Genomic DNA, 24,076 nt, shown 5'->3' on the forward strand with positions numbered 1-24,076 from the left:
AAAGATGAGCACAATAAAGGACAGAAATGGTATGGACCTAACAGAAGCAGAAGATATTAAGAAGAGGTGGCAAGAATACACAGAACTATACAAAAAAAGATCTTCATGACCCAGATAATCATGATGGTGTGATCACTCACCTAGAGCCAGACATCCTGGATTGTGAAGTTAGGTGGGCCTTAGGAAGCATCACTACGAACAAAGCTAGTGGAGGTGATGGAATTCCAGTTGAGCTATTTCAAATCCTAAAAGATGATGCTATGAAAGTGCTGCACTCAATATGTCAACAAATTTGGAAAACCCAACAGTGGCCACAGGGCTGGAAAAAGTCAGTTTTCATTTCAATCCCAAAGAAAGGCAATGCCAAAGAATGTTCAAACTACCACACATTTGCACTCATCTCACATGCTAGCAAAGTAATGCTCAAATTCTCCAAGCCAGGCTTCAACAGTACATGAACCAAGAAATTCCATATGTTCAAGCTGGATTTAGAAAATGCAGAGGAACCAGAGGTCAAATTGCCAACATATGTTGGATCATAGAAAAAGCAAGGGAATTCCAGGAAAACATCTACCTCTCCTTCATTGAGTATGCTAAAGCCCTTGACTGTGTGAATCACAGCAACCTGGAAAATTCTTAAAGAGGTGAAAATACCAGACCACATTACCTACTCCCTTAGAAAACTTTATTCAGGCCAAGAAGTGACAGAACCAGACATGGAACAATAGACTGGGTCAAAACTAGGAAAAGATTATATCAAGGCTGTATGTTGTCACCCTGCTTATTTAACTTATATGCAGAGCACATCATGCAAAATGCCAGGCTGGATGAAGCACAAGCTGGAATCAAGACTGCCAGGAGAAATATCAATAGCCTCAGACACACAAATGATATCACCCTTATAGCAGAAAGAGAAGAAGAACTAAAGAGCCTCCTGATGAAAATGAAAAAGCAGAGTGGAAAAAGTTGGCTTAAAACTCAATATTCAGAAAAGTAAAATCATTGCATCCAGTCCCATCATTTTATGCCAAATATATGGGGAAACAATGGAAATAGTGACACATTTTATTTTGGGGGGGCTCCAAAATCACTGCAGATAGTGACTGCAGCCATGAAATTAAAAGGCACTTGCTCCTTAGAAGAAAAGCTATGACCAACTTAGCATAATAAAAAGCAGAGATATTACTTTGCCAAAAAATGTCTGTCTAGTCAAAGCTATGTTTTTTCCAGTAGTCATGTATAGTTGTGAGAGTTGGACTACAAAAAAAGATAAGTGCTGAAAAATTGATGCTTTTGAATGTGATGTTGGAGAAGACTCTTGAGAGTCCCTTGGACTGCAAGGAGATCCAACCAGTTCATCCTAAAGGAAAGCAGTCCTGAATATTCATTGGAAGGACTGATGTTGAAGCTGAAACTCCAATACTTTGGCCACCTGATGTGAAGAACTGACTCACTGCAAAAGACCCTGATGCTGGGAAATGTTGAAGGCAGGAGGAGAAAGGGACGACAGAGGATGAGATGGTTGGATGGCATCACCGACTCAATGGATATGAATTTTAGCAAGCTTTGGGAGTTGGTGATGGACAGGGAAGCCTGGCCTGCTGCATGCAGTCCATGAGGTTACAAAAACTCGGAGATGACTGAGTGACTGAACTGAACTGATGTATTTGATGTGGCAGTTATCTGATTTAAAATGTAACCGTTATTTCACATATTTAATTATAAGAAATTCTGTAATCAGCCTTACCTTGACACTTTTTTTAATATAAATTTATTTATTTTAATTGGAGGCTAATTACTTTAAACTACATTGACACTTTTAAACATCAGTTATAATGATGTTTGGACACTCACAGATTTACCAGAAGAAAGGGGTTGAATAAGCTGATGAGAGAATAGAATGGTTAAAGTACAGAAGTCAGAAAATTTTACTTCTTGTTTCAATTTTGCCCCTAATGAGCTGTAGTCATTCTATGTTTTAGGTTTTTCTCACAGTGTCCATTTATTTAAAGATCTTTCTAACCAAAATCCTGATATACGTAAATGTGCAATTATTATAGACACTTAAGTCAGCTGAAAATGGATAAAAATAATCAGAGCATAAATTTCCTTTTTCTCCAGAAAATGGTTATGAAGTAATTATGAAATTGTTATGAAAATAACAAATGAAAATAATTATAGCATATATACTTGTTTTGATCATATGTAGCACTTTAATATAGAAATAAAATTATCTTGATATATTATCAAGATGTATGATAATTGCTATCAAATTTGCTTTATCCTTAAGCAAGCCAAATATTTAGATCAGCCAAATAGTCTGAATGGTGATTACTAAATCTATTATTAAAATTATCTTAATCAGATTCATAATTTGTGAAGAAATGCTTAATTTTTCATCTCATTTCCTAGATAATTTAAAATGATAAAACCTTATTTCTCCCTTTTACTGCTTTAATTTGGGTTACAATTTTAGACTTACATACTTCTGGTGTATTAGCTTATACAGAGAGCAAAGGTAACAGAGAAGGTGAAGAGAGCAACTCTCAAGTACCAAAAAAATGTGAGGAGAAAGAGAGAGAAGAGCAGTGAATTAATTATGGGAATGAGCAGGTGATGGCAAGTCTGCAGGTAATGTTCCAAAATATAATCAGTATTTTCAATAAGTATCTATAGTATATATAGCATTATATTAGTAATCATTGTCCAGCCTTCAAAATTGCTCACCTGAGTTGAGGGACCACAGTGATGTTAAATTGTGACTGGTTATTTTGTTTCTGGGTTGAAAACTTAACAATAATAAAAAAATTTCCATGTGGTTGAAATTTGTTTCTATTCTTGGATTAAACTTTGTGTTTGCATTTCAACATGTCCTGAGTCATCAATCCTACTTCCATCTTCATTATCCTGCGTAGTTTCAATATTGAACACTAGGAGATCTGAACTGAGCTGCTGCCTTGTAATTGCTTTTAACATTTTTATTGAGGGGGTGTACTTTTTCACTCCAACTGTAAACTCTGTAGGGGTAGGATCTATGTTTTTATTTCTTTGACATCCTTTCACAGAAATTAATAAAGTTTATTACACATTAAGAACAAAAGGTTAAATTAATGCTGTTGGCTATTTTAAAGACATTTTCTTGGTCAACATTTTTGTTTATTGCATGTTTATTAATATATCAAATATTAGGATCCTGTAGGAATTCTGACAAATTGGGCTTGCAGGAGCTGACCAAGTGTCTTTTTTTTTTTTTTAAGTTTGGTTCAGAAGTTTGTTAAAATTCAGAATCTTAAATCTCAATTGAAATAAGTAAGTTAAATACTCTGATAGTAGATACTGAGTAGCTACATTTTTCACAAGCTCCCCAGAAGATTCTTAGGCACAGTGAAGTCCAATATCTTATTTGCACTATGAGGAAAGAGAATTGCTTCAGGAACAGCTCATTTAACTAGTATCTCTGAAAATGATTTGCCTCCCACACTCCATTAAAATCAACATAATACTGGAAGTCCTAGCCAGAGCAATTAAGAAGAAAAAGAAATAAAATTAATCACAATTAGAAAGGAAGAAGAAAAAGTATTTATGTTTGCAGACAACATGCTCTTAAATGTAGAGAAACCTAAAGACTCTTACAAAACAAAACAAAACAAAAAAACAACTGGTAGAACTAATCAACAAATTCAGTAAAGTTGCAGGATAAAAAATTAATATATAAAAGTCCTTTGTTTCTACACTAACAAAAGCTTACCTAAAAAGTAAATTAAGAAATAATTCTACTTACGAAAGTATCAAAAAGAATAAAACATTTAGGAATAAATTTAATCAAGAAGATGAAAGATTAATAAAGTGAGAATTATAAAACATTCGTGAAACAAATTAAAGACAAAGAAATGGAAGGACATCCCATGTTCACAGATTGGAAAAAAAGTAATAACTGTTAAAATGCCAATAAAATCCAAAGCTATCTACAAATTCAGTACAATCTCTATCAAAATCCCAGTGGAATTTTTTAACAGGAATAGGAAAAAATCCTAAAATTCATATGGAACTACAAAAGACCTCAAATAGCCAAAGAGATCTTGAGAAATAACAAAACCTGGAGGCAACACACATCCTGATTTGAGAATACACTACAAAGCAACATCAATTAAAACAGCATAGGTTTTGGCATAAACAGACTTATAGGCCAATGAAACAGAATGGAGAGCCAAGAAAACAAATTCGCGCATATGTGGTTAACTAATCTTTGACAAGGCTGCCAGCAACCTACATTGGGAAAAGGCTAGCCTCTTTAACAATGGTGTTGGAAAAACTAGATATCTTCCTGCAAAATAATGAAACTGGACCTTATGCCAAACACAAAAATCAAATCTCAATGGATTAAACATTTTAATGAAAACCTGAAACTATAAAATTGCTAGCAGAAAACATGGAGGAAAAGCTTCATGACAATGGTATTGGCAATAATTTCGTGGATATAATACCAAAACACCAGCAAAACCCAAAAAAAAGATGGGTGGGAATACATTAAACTAAAAAGTGTCTACATAGCAAAGGAAATAAGACTCAAAAGGTAACCTACATAAGGGAAGAAAATATTTATAAACCATCTATTTGATAAGGGTTAATATCTAAATTATATAAGTGACTCACATGTCAATAGCAAAGAAATAACCTAATTTAAAAATCGGCCAAGAACTTAAATAGACATTTCATCAAAGGAGACATACAAATGGCCAACATGTATATAAAAAGGTGCTCAACATTACTAATCATCAGGGAAATATAAATCAAACTCACAATGAGCTATCTCAAATCTGTTAGAAGGACTATGATGATAAAAAGAACAACAACAACAAAAGTGATAACAAGTGTTGAGGATGTGAAGAAATCGGAACTTTTGTACAATGTTGGTGGAGATGTAAAATGGTGCAGCTGTTACAGAAAACAGTCTGGAACTTCCCCCTCAAAATTAATAATAGAACTACCACATGATCCAGCAATTCTACTTCTGGATATATATCTTTAAAAAAGTTGAAATTACTTTCTTGTGGAGGTATCCTCACTACAGTGTTCATTGCATCATTAGTCACAATATCCAAGACATGGAAACAACCTAAGTGTCCACTGATGGATTAAAGCATAAAGACAATGTGTTATATACAATACAACAGAGTATTATTGTAGTAGAGTATTACTGTGTTGTATTATGTATAGACACACAATAGAGTATTATTCACCTTGGAGAAATTGGGCTTTATATAACAACATGAGTAAATCAGGAGCACATCATGCTAAGTGAAATAAGCCAGTCACAAAAGGACAAAACTATTATTTCAAATTTATGAGGTACAAAAAACAATCAAACTCATAAATATAGAGTAGAATGGTATTTGGAAGGGAGTAGGAAATGGAAAGGTGCTGTTCAGTGGGTATGGTTTCAATAATACAACAAGAATAGGTTCTAGAGATCTGCTGTACAACTTTGTGTCTATACTCTATTGTGTACTTAAAAGATAGATCTCAATGTTGTGTTCCTGTCACAATAAAAAATAAAATAAATCTAAAAGATATTTTTAGAAATTAAAAATCACTAACTCAAATATATAGTGAAGTGTTGAGTACTGAAATTTCATTCAACCAGACCTTGATTAAAAAAAAAAATCATAGTTTTTATGTTCTCAGTTCAGTTTAGTTCAGTCGCTCAGTCGTGTCCAACTCTTTGCAACCCCATGTACTGCAGCATGCCAGGCTTCCCTGGCCATCACCAACGCCTGGAGCTTACTCAAACTCATATCCATTGAGTCAGTCATGCCATCCAACCAGCTCGTCCTCTGTTTTCCCCTTCTCCTCACTCCTTCAATATTTCCCAGAATCAGGGTCTTTTCAAAAGAGTCAGTTCTTTGCATCAGGAGGCCAAAGTATTGGAGTTTCAGGTTCAGCATCAGTCCTTCCAATGAATACTCAGGATTGATCTCCTTTAAGTACGGACTGGTTGGATGTCCTTGCAGTCCAAGGGACTCTCAAGAGTCTTCTCCAACACCACAGTTCAAAAGCATCAATTCTTCTATGCTCAGCTTTCTTTATAGTTCACATCTCACATCCATACATGACCACTGGAAAAACCACAGCTTTGACTAGACGGACCTTTGTTGGTAAACTAATGCCTCTGCTTTTCAGCATGCTGGCTAGGTTGGTCATAACTTTTCTTCCAAGGAGCAAGCCTCTTTTAATCTCATGGCTTCAGTCACCACCTGCAGTGACTTTAGAGCCCCCCAAAATAAAGTCTGTCACCGTTTCCATTGTTTCCCCATGTATTTGTCATGAAGTGATGGGACCAGATGACATGATCTTAGTTTTCTGAATGTTGTTTTAAGCTAATTTTTTCACTTTCCTCTTTCACTTTCATCAAGAGGCTCTTTAGTTCTTTTTTTCTTTCTGCCATAAGTGTGGTGTCATCTGCATATCTGAGGTTATTGTTATTTCTCCTGGAAAACTTAATTCTAGCTTGTGCTTCATCCAGCCTGGCATTTCACATGATGTACTCTGCATATAAGTTAAATAAGCAGGGTGACAAAATTCAGACTTGACGTACTCCTTTCCCTATTTGGAACCAGTCTGTAGTTACACATCCAGTTCTAACTGTTGCTTCTTTACCCGAATATAGATTTCTCGGGAGGCACGTCTGGTGGTCTGGTATTCCCATCTCTTGAAGAATTTTCCACAGCTTGTTATGATCAACACCATCAAAGGCTTTGGCATAGTCCATAAAGCAGAAGTAGATGTTTTTCTGGAACTCTCTTGTTTGTTTGTTTGTTTGTTTTTAATGGCCAATGGATGTTGCCAATTTGATCTCTTGTTACTCTGCATTTTCTAAATCCAGCTCGGACATCTGGAAGTTCATTGTTCACGAACTGTTGAAGCCTGGTTTGGAGAATTTTGAGCATTACTTTGCTAGCATGTGAGATGAGTGCAAATGTGTAGTAGTTTGAGAATTCTTTGGCATTGCCTTTCTTTGGGATTGGAATAAAAACTGACTTTTTCCTGTCCTGTGGCCACTGCTGAGTTTTCCAAATTTGCTGGCATATTGAGTGCAGCACTTTCACAACATCATCATTTAGGATTTGAAATAGCTCAACTGGAATTCCATCACCTCCACTAGCTTTGTTCATAGTGATACTTCATAACAACCACTTAACATCACATTCCAGGATGACTGGCTCTAGGTGAGTGATCACACCATCGTGATAACCTGGGTCATGAAGATATTTTTCTGTATATTTCCTCTGTTTATCCTTGCCACCATTTCTTAAAATCGTCTGCTTTTGTTAGGTCCATGCCATTTCTGTCCTTTATTGTGCCCCTCTTTGCATGAAATGTTTTATTGGTATCTCTAATTTTCTTGAAGAGATCTCTAGTCTTTCCCATTCTATTGTTTTCCTCTATTTCTTTGCATTGATCACTGAGGTTTTCTTATCTCTCCTTGGTATTCTTTGAAACTCTGCATTCAAATGGGTATATCTTTCCTTTACTCCTTTGCCTTTCATTTCTCTTCTTTACACAGCTATTTGTAAGGCCTCTTCAGACCTTTTTGCTTTCTTTTTCTTGGGGATGGTCTTGATCACTACCTCCCGTACAATGTCATGAACCCCTGTCCATAGTCCTTCAGGCACTCTGTCTATCAGATCTTATTCCTTGAATTAATTTTTCACTTCCACTGTATAATCATGAGGGATTTGATTTAGGTCATACGTGAATGGTCTAGTGGTTTTCCCTACTTTCTTCAATTTAAGTCTGAATTTGGCAATAAGGATTTCATAATCTGAGCCACAGTCAGGTTCTGGTCTTGTTTTTGCTGACTGTATAGAGCTTCTCCATCTTTGGCTGCAAAGAATATAATCAATCTGATTTTGGAATTGACCATCTGGTGATGTCCATATGTAGAGTCTTCTCTTGTGTTGTTGGAAGAGGGTGTTTGCAATGACCGGTGTGTTCTCTTAGCCTTTGCCCTGCTTCTTTCTGTACTCCAAGGTCAAATTTGCCTGTTACTCCACGTATTTCTTGACTTCCTACTTTTGTATTCCACACCCCTATAATGAAAAGGGCATCTTTTTTGGGTATTAGTTCTAGAAGGTCTTGTAGGTCTTCATAGAACCAATCAACTTCAGCTTATTCAGCATTACTTATCGGGGCATAGACTTGGAATATTCTGATATTGAATTGTTTGCCTTGAAAGGAGCAAAGATCATTCTCTCCTCTTTGAGACTTCATCCAAGTACTGCATTTCCAACTCGTGTTAACTCTGATGGCTACTCCACATCTTCTAAGGAATTCTTGCCCACAGTAGATGTAACGGTCATCTGAGTTAAATTAATCCATTCCAGTCCAGTTCGGTTCACTGATTCCTAAAATATCGATGTTTACTCTTGCCATCTCCTGTTTGATCACTTCCAATTTGCCTTTATTCATGGACCTAACATTCCAGGTTCCTATGTAATATTGCTCTTCAGAGCATCTGACTTTACTTCCATCACCAGTCACATCCACAGCTGAGTGTTGTTTTTGCTTTGGCTCCTTCTCTTCATTCTTTCTGGAGTTATTTCTCCACTGATCTCCAGTAGCATATTGGGCACCTTCCGACCTGGGGAGTTCATCTTTCAGTGTCCTATCTTTTTGCCTTTTCATACTGTTCATGGGTTTCTCAAAGCAAGAATACTGAAGTGGTTTGCCATTCCCTTTTCCAGTGGACCACATTTTGTAAGAACTCTCCACCAGGATCCATCCATCTTGGGTGGTCCTACAGGGCATGGCTCATAGTTTTATTTAGTTAGACAAGGCTGCGATCCATGTGATAAGATTGGTTAGTTTTCTGTGATTGTTGTTTCCATTCTGTCTGCCCTCTGATGTAAATCTTTTATCCAATTTTCTGTTGATGGGTGGGGCTGTGTTCCCTCCCTGTTATTTGACCTGAGGCCAAACTACAGTGGAGGTAATGAAGATAAAGGCGACCTCCTTCAAAATGTTCCATGCATGCACTGCTACACTCAGTGTCCCCACCCCTGTAGCAGGCCACCACCAACCCAAGCCTCCACCGGAGTCTCCTGGATACTCACAGGCAAATCTGCATCAATTTCTTTTGGGGTCACTGCTCCTTTTTCCTGGGTCCTGGTGAACACAAGATTTTGTTTGTGCCCTCCAAGAATCTGTATTCCCAGTCCTATGTAAGTTCTGGCAACTCTATGGTGGGGTTAATGGCGATCTCCTCCAAAAGGGCTTATGCCATACCCAGGTCTGCTGTACCCAGACTCCCTGTCCCTGCAGCAGTCTGCTGCTGACCTGTACCTCCACAGGAGACACTCAAACACAAAACAGTCAAACTCAGCCTCTATGGGGTCTCTGGGTCCTGGTGCAAACAAGGTTTGAGCGCTTTGAGCATCTCTGGCGTGTATGGGGTTTCATTCTAAATGTGATTTCACCCCTCCTGCCATCTTTTGGGGGCTTCTCCTTTGCCCTTGGAGGTGGGGTATCTCCTCAAAATCTCTCCAGCACCATGCAGCTGCAGCTCCAGTGCCAGCTGGAGATGTTTTAATAGTTCTTTTTTTTTTTTTTTTTCCCCCTGGTGTAATGGAACGTTGGAGAATCTGAAGAAAGCAAGTGGAATTTCTTTGCAAAATTATTCACAGATGCAAAAGACTTCAGTAAATTCTTGGAGGTTAATAAACCCAGACCTCTAAGATAAAGTCCAGATGATTCTTTTTCTGTCTTTTAAGATCTTCCATAATCTATGCCTAACTTTCCTTTCTTGTTTAATTTTATGCTATTCTCCAAAATATATCATTCACTTCAGCCAAACTGAAGTGAAATCTGCCATTTGAGCACACCATGTTTCAATTCCTGTTTCAAGGCATTGTGTTTGTCCTCCTACCTAGAATTAATTCTTTTCCATATCTGCATCAAAATGCTATCCATCCTTAAGACTGATTTCAGACGGTGTTCCTACATGAAGCTTTCTACAGTTGCTCTGGTGAAAAGAATTATTTGTCTCTGAATGCCTATTGGTCTTAATGACCAATCAACTTAAACTATTTTTGCAATACACTCTTTTTTTATTGCCATAAAACTTTCCAAGTGGATGCAGTTTATCTCCCCAACAGTATTGTAAGTCTCTAGTGGGAGTCAGCCTCTATTACTTATCTTTCATCTTCAGAGTGCCAGTTCAATAAACACTTGCTGAATGGAAGACACAAACAAATATCAACATCTTAGTTAAACAAATATTTGTTGAACGTTACAACAGAATTCAGGCCAAATTAAATAGTTGTGCTGCCCTAAAGTGCTATGTGATCATCTGTTAAACATGTAATTGCTGATTGGAATTGTTATAGCTAATATGATCAACATTCACCAAAAAAGGACATTTAAATGCCACTGTGTTGAAGCAACCTATTAACAGTTTTACAGGGAAAATGTGGACAAAAATATTTAACAGATAGCTTCTATTGACTGAGCTAGCACTGGAATGACCAAGAACAAATCACCCATGTTAAAGAACCGCTGAAAAAATTGACAAGGCGTTTAGTATGTCTCTTGAAGAAACAACAGCAATAGACAGTATGTGAGGAGGGCAACAGTTCCGTTCTGTCAAACAACATTTGAAAGTATGCAAAGGATAAGTCACTTTGACTAACAGTAACAGGCTAAGAGGGAGAAGGCAATGGCACCCCACTCCAGTACTGTTGCCTGGAAAATCCCATGGATAGAGGAGCCTGGTGGGCTGCAGTCCATGGGGTCGCTAAGAGTCAGACACGACTGAGTGACTTCACTTTCACTTTCCACTTTCATGCATTGGAGAAGGAAATAGCAACCCACTCCAGTGTTCTTGCCTGGAGAATCCCATGGACAGAGAAGCCTGGTAGGCTACAGTCCATGGGGTCACACAGAGTCGGACACGATTGAAGCGACTTGGCAGCAGGTGGCAGCAACAGGCTAAGAAAGATTAACCACGAGTAATGAAGCACTCACTTCTGATATCTTCAATAATATGATCACTGGTATTGTTCTCCGTCAGTGCAAAGGCTAGTGGTATGTATTATATCTATACATTGATTTTGGAAATGCATATTTTATAATGTTTTCAGAGCAAAAGCTTATGTGGGATACATTTTCAGTAATAACTTGTTCCATCCTAAAATTTTAGACAATGAAAACTATTTGATTTAGATTTTCTCACTTTTGGTTACATTTTATTAGATAGTTCTTTTAAAGTCTATTTTAAAAATCTTAATTATTAGTCACTATGGATATACATTTTCACTCTCTTTAATGAACTTATAATCTTAATGGGATATAATCACCATGAATAATATATACTCAATAGCTGTATCTTTCATTTTAGCATGGAATAGTAAAGATTTTTATGTATAGAAGTGTGTTTTATGTGTACCATTATTTTCCTTTGGAAATATAAACCACAGACAGCAATACAAAGAAATAGAAAAAACATAGAAGACTATGTTTTTATTTGAAAGCACCAAAAAATGTATGCCACTTCATTAGTATCCACGGTGTTCTGGAGTGATTCAAGGACTTCCCTGGTAGCTCAGTTGGTAAAGAATCTGCCTGCCGTGCAGGAGACCCAGGTTTGATCCCTGAGTTGGGAAGATCCCCTGGAGAATGGAATGGCTGCCCCCTCCAGTATTCTGGACTGGAGAATTCCATGGACTGGATAGTCCAAGGGGTCACAAACAGTTGGACTTGACTGACTGACTTTAATTCATTTATTCTGGAGTGACTGAGTTTCCAACTATGACTTTATCAATTATGATGGCCTTAAAAGTTGGTCCACACCAAATGTTACACATAATCAATATCATTGGGATAGGAACTGAAATTTCTTTTAGTTTTTATCATAACTTTAGCTGATTTTCCTAGGATTGCCTTTAGGATATTATCTGGTTGCCAATGTATAGGATTTTTCCATAGAAGAGGTATTCAGTTCAGTTCAGTCACTCAGTCGTGTCCAACTCTTTGTGACCCCATGAATCGCAGCATGCCAGGCCTCCCTGTCCATCACCAACTCCCAGAGTTCACTCAGACTCACGTCCATCGAGTCAGTGATGCCATCCAGCCATCTCATCCTCTGTCGTCCCCTTCTCCTCCTGCCCCCAATCCCTCCCAGCATCAGAGTCTTTTCCAATGAGTCAACCCTTCGCATGAGGTGGCCAAAGTACTGGAGTTTCAGCTTTAGCATCATTCCTTCCAAAGAAATCCCAGGGCTGATCTCCTTCAGAATGGACTGGTTGGATCTCCTTGCAGTCCAAGAGACTCTCAAGAGTCTTCTCCAATACCACAGTTCAAAAGCATCAATTCTTCGGTGCTCAGCCTTCTTCACAGTCCAACTCTCACATCCATACATGACCACAGGAAAAACCATAGCCTTGACTAGACGGACCTTTGTTGGCAAAGTAATGTCTCTGCTTTTTAATATGCTATCTAGGTTGGTCATAACTTTCCTTCCAAGGAGTAAGTGTCCTTTAATTTCATGGCTGCAGTCACCATCTGCAGTGATTTTAGAGCTCAAAAAAATAAAGTCTGACACTGTTCCCACTGTTTCCTCATCTATTTCCCATGAAGTGATGGGACTGGATGTCATGATCTTCATTTTCTGAATGTTGAGCTTTAAGCCAAATTTTTCACTCTCCACTTTCACTTTCATCAAGGGGCTTTAGAAGAGGTATTATGTTGGTGCAAAAGTAATTTTAGTTTTGCATTGTTGAACTTTGCCATTTGATACTGGAATACATTCTTAAATGACTGTGGTTATGTTATACATCATTTTATGCACATTTCTTGCTTTATGGTTTTGCTAATGAATTATTACTTTCTGTTTACTTTGTATGCATTTTATACTATTGAAATGATGTCAGGAAAAAGCAAATTCAAACATTTTTCTTATTCTAATTCAAAATGGGTCATAAAGCTGTGGAGACAACTTGCAACATCAACAACACATTTAGCCCAGGAACTGCTAATGAATGTACAGTTCAGTGGTGGTTCAATAAGTTTTGCAAAGGAGACAAGAGCCCTGAAGGTGAGGAACACATTGGTCGGCCATCAGAAGTTGACGATGACCAACTGAGAACATCATTGAAGCTGATCCTCTTACAACTACACAAGAAGTTGCCCAAGAACTCAATGTTGATCATTCTATGGTCATTTGGCATTTGAAGGAAATTGGAAAGGTGAAAAAGATCAAAAAGTGGGTGCATCCTGAGCTGACTGCAAATAAAAAAAAACTGTCATTTTGAAGTGTCATCTTCTCTTATTCTACACAACAATGAACCATTTCTCGATCAGATTGTGACGTGTGCCCAAAAGTGGATTTTATACAAAACCCAGCAATAATCAGCTCAATGGCTGGACTGAGAAGAAGCTCCAAAGCACTTCCCAGCCAAACTTGAACCAAAAAAAAGATTATGGTCACTGTTTGGTGGTCTGCTGCCCACCTGATCCACTACAGCTTTCCCAGTGAAACTATTACATCTGAGAGGTATGCTCAGAAAATTGGTGAGATGCACCAAAAACTGTAACACCTGCAGCTGGCACTGGTCCACAGAAAGGGTCCAATTCTTCTCCATGACATGTGTGTTCATGTACCTCATCTGCCATATTCATCTGATCTCTCATAAATTGACTACCATTTCTTCAAGCATCTTGACAACTTTTTTGCAGGTAAAATGCTTCCACAACCAGCAGGACATAGAAAATGCTTTCCAAGAGTTCACCAAATTTCAAAGCATGGATTTTTTTTTTTTTTTTTTTTTTTGCTACAGGAATACATGAACATTTCTTATTGAAAAAATATGTTGATTGTAATGATTCCTATTTTGATTAATAAAGATGCATCTGAGCCTAGTTATAATGATTTAAAATTCAGGGTCCAAAACTGCTGTTACTTTTGCACCAACTTAATAACAGCCCACTGATTCTGATTTGATATCCTTCTAATCAGTTGCCAAAGAACAAAAATAAGCAAAACAAATAACAACACGTATTAAATTCTTATAATTGGGTGGTCTCCTAGTATTCATTTATGAAATCTATTTATTGGATATGAAGGAAAGTTACATGGGCTCCAAATAGCCTGGAGTTAAAACTCCCCTCCAGGTCTTCCCCACCATTCTACAGAAAACAAAGAACTCTCTCAACCCGCCCCCCAAAAAGAAATGGACATTAAGGTTGATTATGTCCAGCTCCCAGCCAGTCCAGACTCTGGCTGATCTCCAAAATTCCTTGCCCCAGCCGTTTAAGAGATAACTACTCTGGACAACCTTGGAGAAGAACAGGCCCCCTTAAGACAGTAACTTTCCACATACATGCCTATATATACTTACTCTTTTCTTGGGTAAGTGCTGCTGCTGCTGGTAAGTCGCTTCAGTCGTGTTCAACTCTGTGCAACCCCATAGATGGCAGTCCACCAGGCTCCCCCGTCCCTGGGATTCTCCAGGCAAGAACACTGGAGTGAGTTGCCATTTCCTTCTCCAATGTATGAAAAGTGAAAAGTGAAAGTGAAGTCGCTCAGTCGTGTCCGACTCTTCACGACCCCACGGACTGCAGCCTACCAGGCTCCTCCATCCATGGGGTTTTCCAGGCAAGAGTACTGGAGTGGGGTGCCGTTGCCTTCTCCATGGTTAAGTGTAGCACCTCGCTAATCTGACTGCTGCCCCTTCTCACCTCATTAAGGGTGATCTGTTCCTGTAAAGTGCTGGTCTCATTCTTTTTCTGAACCTCACCTTCTCTAACTCCCTTACCTTACAGGATATCCTTTCCTAAAATATTGTACATTTTTAAAAAACCATGTGATAGTATAATGATATAAAGCACACACCAAATTTCCCCTATTATTAACATCTTACACTAGTCTGAACATTTGTTACAATTAACAAATTTTCATACATCATTATTATCTAAAGTCCATTCTTTATTCATATTGCCTCAGTTTTTATCTAAAGTCCTTTTTTGTGTTCCGTATCACATTTATTCACCATGTCTTCCTAAGCTACTCTTGGTTGTTTCTGTTTCTCAGACTTTCCTTGTTTATGGTGACATTGACAGTTTAAGTACTAAAGACCAGGTTTTTTTTTTTTTTTTAAGGTCCTCTCTTTTGGGTCTGTCTAATGTTATTCTCATGATTAGATTGGGATGGGAATGATGAGTTTTTGGAGGTAGAGGACAGAAGTTAAGTACCATTCTCATCACATCATACCAAGTGTATATATTGTCAACATGACTAAGCAGTTTTCATGTTAACCTAGATTACCTGGCTGAGACAAGTATTCTTCAGGTTTCTTCACTGTAAATGCATTCTTCCCCTACAACGCTTCCAGACCATACTCACTTTTTAAAAAGCTGAAACTGGAGCCTGTTATATAGAGTGAAGTAAGCCAGAAAGAAAAACACCAATACAGTATACTAACGCATATATATGGAATTTATAAAGATGGTAACGATAACCCTGTATGCGAGACAGCAAAAGAGACACAGAAGTATAGAACGGTCTTTTGGACTCTGTGGGAGAGGGAGAGGGTGGGATGATTTGGGAGAATGACATTGAAACATGTATAATATCATATATGAAATGAATCACCAGTCCAAGTTCGATGCATGATACTGGTTGCTTGGGGCTGGTGCACTGGGACGATCCAAAGGGATGGTATGGGGAGGGAGGAGGGAGGGGGGTTCAGGATGGGGGAACACGTGTATACCTGTGGCAGATGCATGTTGATGTATGGCAAAACCAATACAATAGTGTAAAGTAATTAACCTCCAATTAAAATAAATAAATTTATATTTAAAAAAAGAACTAAAAAAAATCACACTGAATAGAAATATGATATTATGGAATTTGCAGTTATTATTGTATCCCAGTGTTTCCCTGTTTTATTAAAACTTGTTGAATATTCAAAAAAAAAAAAAAAAGCTATCACTATGTGCAGCCCACACGTAAGGCACAGTATTCAGCTCCACCTCCTTGAGGAAGAGTATGTACACAAATTACTTGGAATTCTTCTGCGTAAGAGATTTGTTTTTTCTCTAATTTATTTAGTTATTGATCGATATCAATACAGATTTATGAATGTTTATTATCACTTAGATTTATAATACTTTTTTTGTTTGTTAAAATTGTTCCAGCTTTGGCCATTGAGAGCTTTTTCAGTTGGCTCCTGTGTCCCTTCAACATAATCCCATGACTATTTTTTTTGAGGATTTTCTACTTTATGGAACATGATGTTTCAGGTTCAGCTTATAGAGCACTTACTTATGTTTCTTTATTAAGGACTCAATGTTTCCCAATCCTTCACCTTGGTTTTAGTTTTTATCTCCTTCAAATGTCAGAATTTCACACTGATATACATATACACATACATGTATATATGTATATATGTTTGCCTATATGTGCATGTGTATATTATACATATATGTCAATAACATACATGTAAAACAGGGCTTCCTTGGTGGCTCAGACAGTACAGAATCTACCTGCAGTGCAGGAAACCCGGATTCAATCCCTGGGTCAGGGAGATCCCCTGGAGAAGGGAATGGCAACCCACTCCAATATTCTTCTCTGGAGAATTCCTCGGACGGAGGAGCCTGGTAGGCTACAGTCCATGGGGTTACAAAGAGTTGGGCACAACAGTGACTAACACTTTTCCTTTTCATACATGCATACACATTACATATTTGTGTACACATGTGTATGTGTGTGTGTATGTGTGTGTGTGTATATATATATATAGCATTGAAACTATTTTTAATTATAAGGTCATAGGAAAGAAGAAAAAATATTAGTATTAAGGGGTCGATGTCTTAATGAAAGTCAGAAAGGAGATATACAAGTTTAAAAAATTAAGTCTAAAAAGTATTAAATGTCTGAACATTTAGGCAATGTGTAGCAGGTCAATATAATCAATATGTTGCTCTTGAAATCACATATTAAGTAGCACCAGATACTTTGAGTTCTTTATTTAAATTTCCAAATGCAGAAGGAAACTGATTCTTGTCTTTCAAATATCAGAAATAACAACTATAGGTGTGTAATCATAATAGTTAAAGAAACATGGTCTTAACATATTGCCAGATCCCTAGATAGAAAGGAGCCCCAAATTTCTCAAATATTAAATACATTTTAACTAATGTTAACTTAAATATATGAACAATACCACACTGCTAAGAATGAGTTATGAAGACCATGGTGCCTCACTCTCAGTAAATGGGCTGTGCCTAGCAAGGATTCAAAATCAACCAACACAAGTTCCATTAGAAATTAGGAATATTAGGAAACATTGCACTATATTTAAATCATGTGTTAACATGCTCTAAAAATGCTGTTAGTTTAATAAAGCAATTGAATAACTTGTGTAGTTTTGTATGGTACATTTTAACCCATAGACAAAGGGATTTAATCTTAAACTTTATATAAACAACAATAAAATTGTAGTTTGTTCCTTATTCTTTCCTTTGAAGTAACAGTTTCTACTCAGCAATGCAGTGTAAAATTAAGTAAAGCAAGCCTAACTCTGAACTTTATAAAGCCACATAATATTGTCTTGAAAGAAGATAAGCAACAATAACAGATATGCAATAAAATAGTACCCAAGAGACAGACGTGAACATTCTTTGCATTCAAAAATTTTCTTGGGAACATGAGAAAATATATGTATTTAGTGCTTGGCACACAGTAAATGTCCATAAAAGATGCTTATTATTTTTAACGCTGTGTTATTGTTGCTTTTTCAAAGCTATCTGCTATTAACCTCCCATTTGAAAGCCCTCCTCCAGCTGCACTAGCCTTCTTGTGTTTGAACATATGAAGCACACTCCATTTCAAGGCTCTTGAAATTGCCGTTCTGTCTTTCTGGAAAGTGCTCCCTGTAAATACTCACATACCTTACTTCCTACTTTATGAGAAAAGATATTACAGTAAGCTTCATTATTTAAGATTTCTTTTATGCATAAATATTCCCCAAGCATATTCCATATTACAGGTGGATTTGTGTTGAGGATGAAGACACATAATGCATTTAGTTTGGACCTATCTGGATTGTTTTGTGAAGAAAACAAATAAACCATCATGTGTCCATTTTCACAAAGGGCATGGGGCCTCTGTACCTGAAGCATATAGTCTACTGGCTGAATAGCCAGATCCCCAGAGGACAAAATGGCACCATGGTTAAAGGATGACTGGAAAGTCACCTCTGTGGCCATGAGGATATGCATGTGATCTTAAAGTCACTGTAATAAGCAGCAGGCAGGGCATATTTTTTATTTCACCACTTAAATTGAGAATGTTTGAAACATTAATCAGTGGATTGTGTGAGGAAATGTGGTATTGATTTGAATAAGTAAAAATATGAATGGAGGTTATGGACTCCCATGTGGCACAGCAGCAGTAACCTCTCACTTGCTTTGACTTCTGTCAGACATCCTCATGACTGCCCTTTCACTTCATTTAGATCTCTGCTCAAATGTTACCTCATCAGAAAGGCCTTCCCTATCTGAAGTAGGATTCTTTCTTCTCTCTCTTCCTTCTAATTATTTTTTCCTCATACTACTTACAACTACTAAAGTACTACATTTGGTTTGTTTTTATTGTTTCTCTCCTTATTAGAATGTATACTCTATGAAAACATATTCTCTGTTTTGATCCTGATTTATCTCCAGTATGTAGAAGTATACCTGGCACACAATGGTGCTCAATATTTGTGGAATGAATTATCAATGAATTCTAAGTCTTATTCATTCAATACCCCTTTCTTCAGGATATCACATTTTATAGTGACATCTTTCTTGTTGTTCCTTAGGCACACCTCACTTGAAAATCCAAAAGGTGTAAAATGGAGGGAATTTTGTTGCTTGTCTAACAGAGTAATACTGCCAAAGATACACAAAATCATAGATCATACAAATAACAAATTACACAAAAACATATAGGGTGAGGGTAGGATCCCGATTGCTGTCAATTCCTTAAAACTAAACATCCTTGTGAATCTTCAACTTCGTACTAGGGCATGTTGTTCTGGGCCCATACACAGATCATCAGGATTTTATTCCATGTTCTCAAGCACAATGAAGAGATAACCACATTTGTCTCAGCAAATGCAGTTGAACAACTTTATACTCCTGGGTACTTACACAATCATCTCTGTATGAGCAGTTTATATATATAACTGTATAACAATATTCTGTCATATAAAATCATGATCATAATACACTGTCAAAAAGTATAATTTTTTGAATTCTAAGGATGATATAAGAAAAGAAAGGACATCAAGCAAGCTTGTTATGGGAAGCAAAGATGCAGAGTTAGTACATAACTAGGGCAAAAAGAGTCATACATGACTGAGCAACTGAACTGACTGAACTGAGGGCAAAAAGGAGATGGTAATTGAGCCTAGGCCTCTGATGACAGGCATACTGATATGTGCATACTCACAGTGTGGGACCATGATACAGAGCTGCTCCTAAATGAAATACAAACTTAAAATTCAATTACATAGAATGTATTTGAGGTTTTTTTTTTTTAATTTTATTTTATTTTTAAACTTTACATAATTGTATTAGTTTTGCCAAATATCAAAATGAATCCGCCACAGGTATACATGTGTTCCCCATCCTGAACCCTCCTCCCTCCTCCCTCCCCATACCATCCCTCTGGGTCGTCCCAGTGCACTAGCCCCAAGTATTTGAGTTTTAAAATCCCCTAGCCAATGTACTAATATAACTTTAATATCTTGGCTTTACTATCTGTTTTTAATTATAGGTTATTCAACTATATTATATTTTAGTAAATTAGTCCATTCTCTATTCCCTGCAATATTTGTAGAAAGCAGGTTGACTTAAGGACCCTTACTTTTGCCCAAGTGTTAGAACTCACCTTGTGTTCTCCACACTGCCGTTTTTGTTTGTTATTTAACCACAAGAGTTCTACTGAGGGGATAGTAGGTTGCTGCCAACTTTGCAGGATCTTTTCTTCCTGCTCCCCAATTTTGCTTAAAAAGAGGCATTAGAGAAGTGGTAAATAAGAAAGTTCCTTATCAAACTTTTTTTACCCAAGATGAAATAATTCAGAATGGGTAATTATAGATTAATAAACCATCATTTTCAATTAATTAAGTGCTCAATTTACCTCTTCTCTTCAGCTTAAAATATTCCTGGCACATCTATAAAACCACTTCCTGTATTTATTTTAATAAAATATTAACTTTACACTGTAACCATAGAATATTTAATGGATGGTTTTTAGAATATGAACACTGTAAAGAATAAAAGGAGAAATATATTTTTAAAATATTACTTGCTGACACTTTATATTTGACATTTTATCTATCATTTTCATTTAGCATCTAACTTAACTTAATAAATATATTCTCATGCTGGAAAATCAATTTAAGGATCCTCAAAAAAATTTTGTCGGGAATTCACAGTGGATAATTTAATTTCCCTATAACAGTCACTAAGTCGTATCTGACTCTTGCGACCCCATGGACTGTAGCCCTCCAGGCTCCTCTGTCCATAGGATTTTCCAGGCAAGAATAATGGAGTGGATTGCTATTTCCTTCTCTAGGGGATCTTCCCTACCCAGGAATCAAATCCAGGTCTCCTGCATTGCAGGCAGATTACCGACTGAGCTATAAGGGTAGCCCACAGAACAGTCAGATGTATTTAATATTAACTTCCAAATTTAGAAGTTTTTAAAATTGCTGTTCATGATAAGGAGAGATAATTTGAAAACCTCCTTCATCTAAAGTATGGACTACACATTATTTTCAAAGTCTAAGTATTTGTACTAAATACAACCTGTAACCCCCACAGTTATTTACATTTCATATAGAAAGCCTGAGTTCCTGTAAAACATCATTTTGCACAGTTGCTTTGCCTTTTGTCATAATATTATTATGTTGTTTTTTCTATTCATTATACTTAGAAATCATGGAAGCACGGAACTGTCAAGGTAGATGTACTGAAAAAACTTATCTAGAAGCAAATTTGCCAGTCTTTCTCATCTACGCTTATGATGCCATAGACCATAGTCCACCAGGCTCCTCTGTCCATGGAATTCTCCAGGCAAGAATACTGCAGTGGGTAGCCATGCCCTTCTCCAGGGGATCTTCCCAATCCAGGGATCAAACCTGTGTCCCCTGCATTGCAAGCAGATTCTTTACCATCTGAACCACAGGGGAAGCCCACACTTATAGACAGTATACAAAATATCTAGATTTCTAAATAAATCCACATACCTTCATGTTGAACTGCTATAAAATTTAAGCCATTTCAAAAATATGTTTTCTACTATAGCCTTTTACACTGTAATTACATTATCAAAATCATTAGTTGTGTCTACATGTTGAGGAAATAAAATCTGATAATGAAAAAAGGAAAATAAAGTTAAAATACACTAGATTAAATTATGCTAGACAGCATTAGAGGAGGGAACATACTTTTCTTCTACTCAAACAATACTGGTGTGGGATTTCCCTGGTGGTCCAGTGGTTAAGACTCCACCTTTCAATGCAGGATGTGTGGATTTGATCCCTGGTCTGGGAGCTAAGATCCCACATGCCTTGTGGCCAAAAAACCAAAATATAAAATAGAATCAAACAATACTGGTAGACACAAAAATAAAAATGAGGTCAAAGATTTTATGAGCTATACTTACACAATACTTTATTATCATTTCTTATTATATTTTAATATTCTAAAATAGTTGATATGTTCCATTTCCTACTTTAAGATCTCACTGCCATAAGCAGCATTTCATTACTTGTTTTATGTAAAATATTTTCATAAATGCAAACTAGCTATGGAACCTAATACTACTTGAAATAAATCTCAAATGCCAAAAGAAACTTTTCCATACTCTCACATAAAGATAATATTTATCAAGCATCAGTATGGCAACTATGTACTAAGGAATAGACAAGGATGTGCTGAGCAGTCAGAGCTGGCCTGACAAAGTCAGAAAGAGTTCTAGGTAATTCATCACAATTTTACAAAGAAAGAAAGAAACACAACAATCTGAACATTCAAGCCACAGAGGATATATACAGAAAAGTAACAATTATAATAATTGCTAATCTCTAAAAACTGAAACAGAATTCTTAACAGAATCAGAATGGAATAGAGAAACTAAACTCACAACTCTAAAGCATATTTCCCCTTAATTACCAAAAGTATGTACTATGACTATATTCTTTTATAGACTTAGATAAGGGGATTACTTGAACACCCTGATTGGCTGAATACAAATTCAGAAATTATTATAACTTTTATTTAAACACTAAATGAGCACTTTAGAGGATAAGTTAATCTAAGCTATGACTTTGTTATGTGTTCAAAAACTCCTACCCTGCTGTAGAATCTTCTGTATTGTCATCAGCCATCATCTCCACATCGTGTGGGTGTTTCTTATAAGCTTCTTTGAACAAATTCCATGAAACTGCTTTAGGAGTATCTTCATTTGCTCGAAGATGTTCTATCAGTTTTCCTGAGTGCCAGTTCTGAAGGGCTCTTTGATGGGCAGGGGCCAATTCTGGCTCTGGTAGTAGTATGCTGTGGTGGACAGGACTGTTGCTTTTTTTCAGTCCATTTCTGTCCCAAGAGTGGTTCTTCAATCTGCCCTGAACCGGGGTCTCTCTATGCTCATATCCTTCCTGCTGAAGGCAGTTTCCAGTGTTGGGTGAGCCTTGAGAAGGATGACTAAACCATCTCCAGCGTAGCCTTAGGATCTGTTTTACATCAAACTCTTTCTTGCCAGACACTGACATTGTTGCAGGAGGAAAGACGAAAGCCTTCTCTCACAGAAAGGAAACAGCCTTTGTTATCTCTTGTTTCTCTGCCTCTTCTGTAGGACTAACAAAAGCAGAAGTGTCGAGAGCAGTCTTTCTTGTCCCCCCCCTCCCCCACTGTTTGTGATACACTGCGAATACTTCCAGCTTTCCAGCTGAAGCAGAAAGCGGCAGCTAACAGTGTAGGTGGGACCCCATACCGACAGGATGATGAGGTCAGACCTTAAACAAGTAAATCAGCTTAGCACAGGAAAGCAGCCACCACAACAGACTCCAGCTGCTAGATTTGCAAACTCCCAGCCTTCCCGCCTGGACTTGCAAATATCTAACCCAGCTCTTTCCTAACTGAAGTATAGTAGCTTTGGCTTTTAAGTCCAAGCAAGTGAACAAAAGCAAAGTGTTTAAAAACACTTGTTTCTAAATTCCACTCACCCCACCCTCTGTCAGATATTATTTCCTGGCAGCCCACTTCTAAAAATGTGACATTTTGTCCTAGGAGAATTTGTAACAAGGAATTCATTATGATCTATTTTGGTGTTCTTATGGAAAATTTGAAAGTAGTTCATTAAGAAAAAGTACCTTGTCACCAGTCTCCTCATGCACATTTATAGTTATTCTTTACAAAATGTCTGAAAATGTGACTGTCTTTATAGAGATATTTGTTTGAAAACCTGAACAATTTCAGAAACACAATGTGTTGGTTACCTATGGCTAAAAAACACTAAAGGATGTATTAACAGTATTTTAAGTCTACACCTGAAAGAAGAGAACAGTGTTTTTCTAAGCTCATAGGTAGGAAGACATGTCTTCTCTCACGAACCAAAATTTGAAAATGAATAGTCTATTCTGGCTCCATGCCTGTATAAACATTTCCTTATCATGCTCTTTACTCTCACAGGCAGTGTTAAAGGTCTATTTTCTTTGTTCAAAAGTTCGTATGAGAGGATGCGCAAAAGGCATGTTTTGAAGTAACTCCAAATTGTCACATATCTCAGTAATAACTGTGCACAAAGTACTTTGAGATCTCTGATTCAGAATCTCTACTTTGTACAGGGGTAAATGTTTCTATAATAGTAATGTATAAAGAATATATTCACCAATACCATTTTGAAATTTAGTTTGAACTTTATAGCTTACATGTTATGCACACATGTGATAAGGGGGAATTGTACCACTGTATCCTTAGAAAGAATGCTGAAATTATAAGGTTTTGACTCTAGTTCAGGTTTTAT

The 24,076-nt window shown here is 37.0% G+C and overlaps 1 protein-coding gene across 1 annotated transcript in view; it reads right to left on the reverse strand.

Annotated features, from left to right (window-relative positions):
- KLHL4 (kelch like family member 4) overlaps positions 1 to 22,984 on the reverse strand; it is a 105,233-nt gene extending 82,249 nt beyond the window's left edge. Inside the window, exon 1 of the mRNA XM_070783584.1 lies at positions 22,405 to 22,984. Coding sequence (XP_070639685.1) covers positions 22,405 to 22,823 — 419 coding nt within the window. The 5' untranslated portion in view covers positions 22,824 to 22,984. The remainder of the gene's footprint in view (positions 1 to 22,404) is intronic.
- Between the last annotated feature and the right edge of the window lie 1,092 nt (positions 22,985 to 24,076).

Source organism: Bos indicus, chromosome X (genome assembly GCF_029378745.1).
Source record: "Bos indicus isolate NIAB-ARS_2022 breed Sahiwal x Tharparkar chromosome X, NIAB-ARS_B.indTharparkar_mat_pri_1.0, whole genome shotgun sequence".
Taxonomy (NCBI): domain Eukaryota; kingdom Metazoa; phylum Chordata; class Mammalia; order Artiodactyla; family Bovidae; genus Bos; species Bos indicus.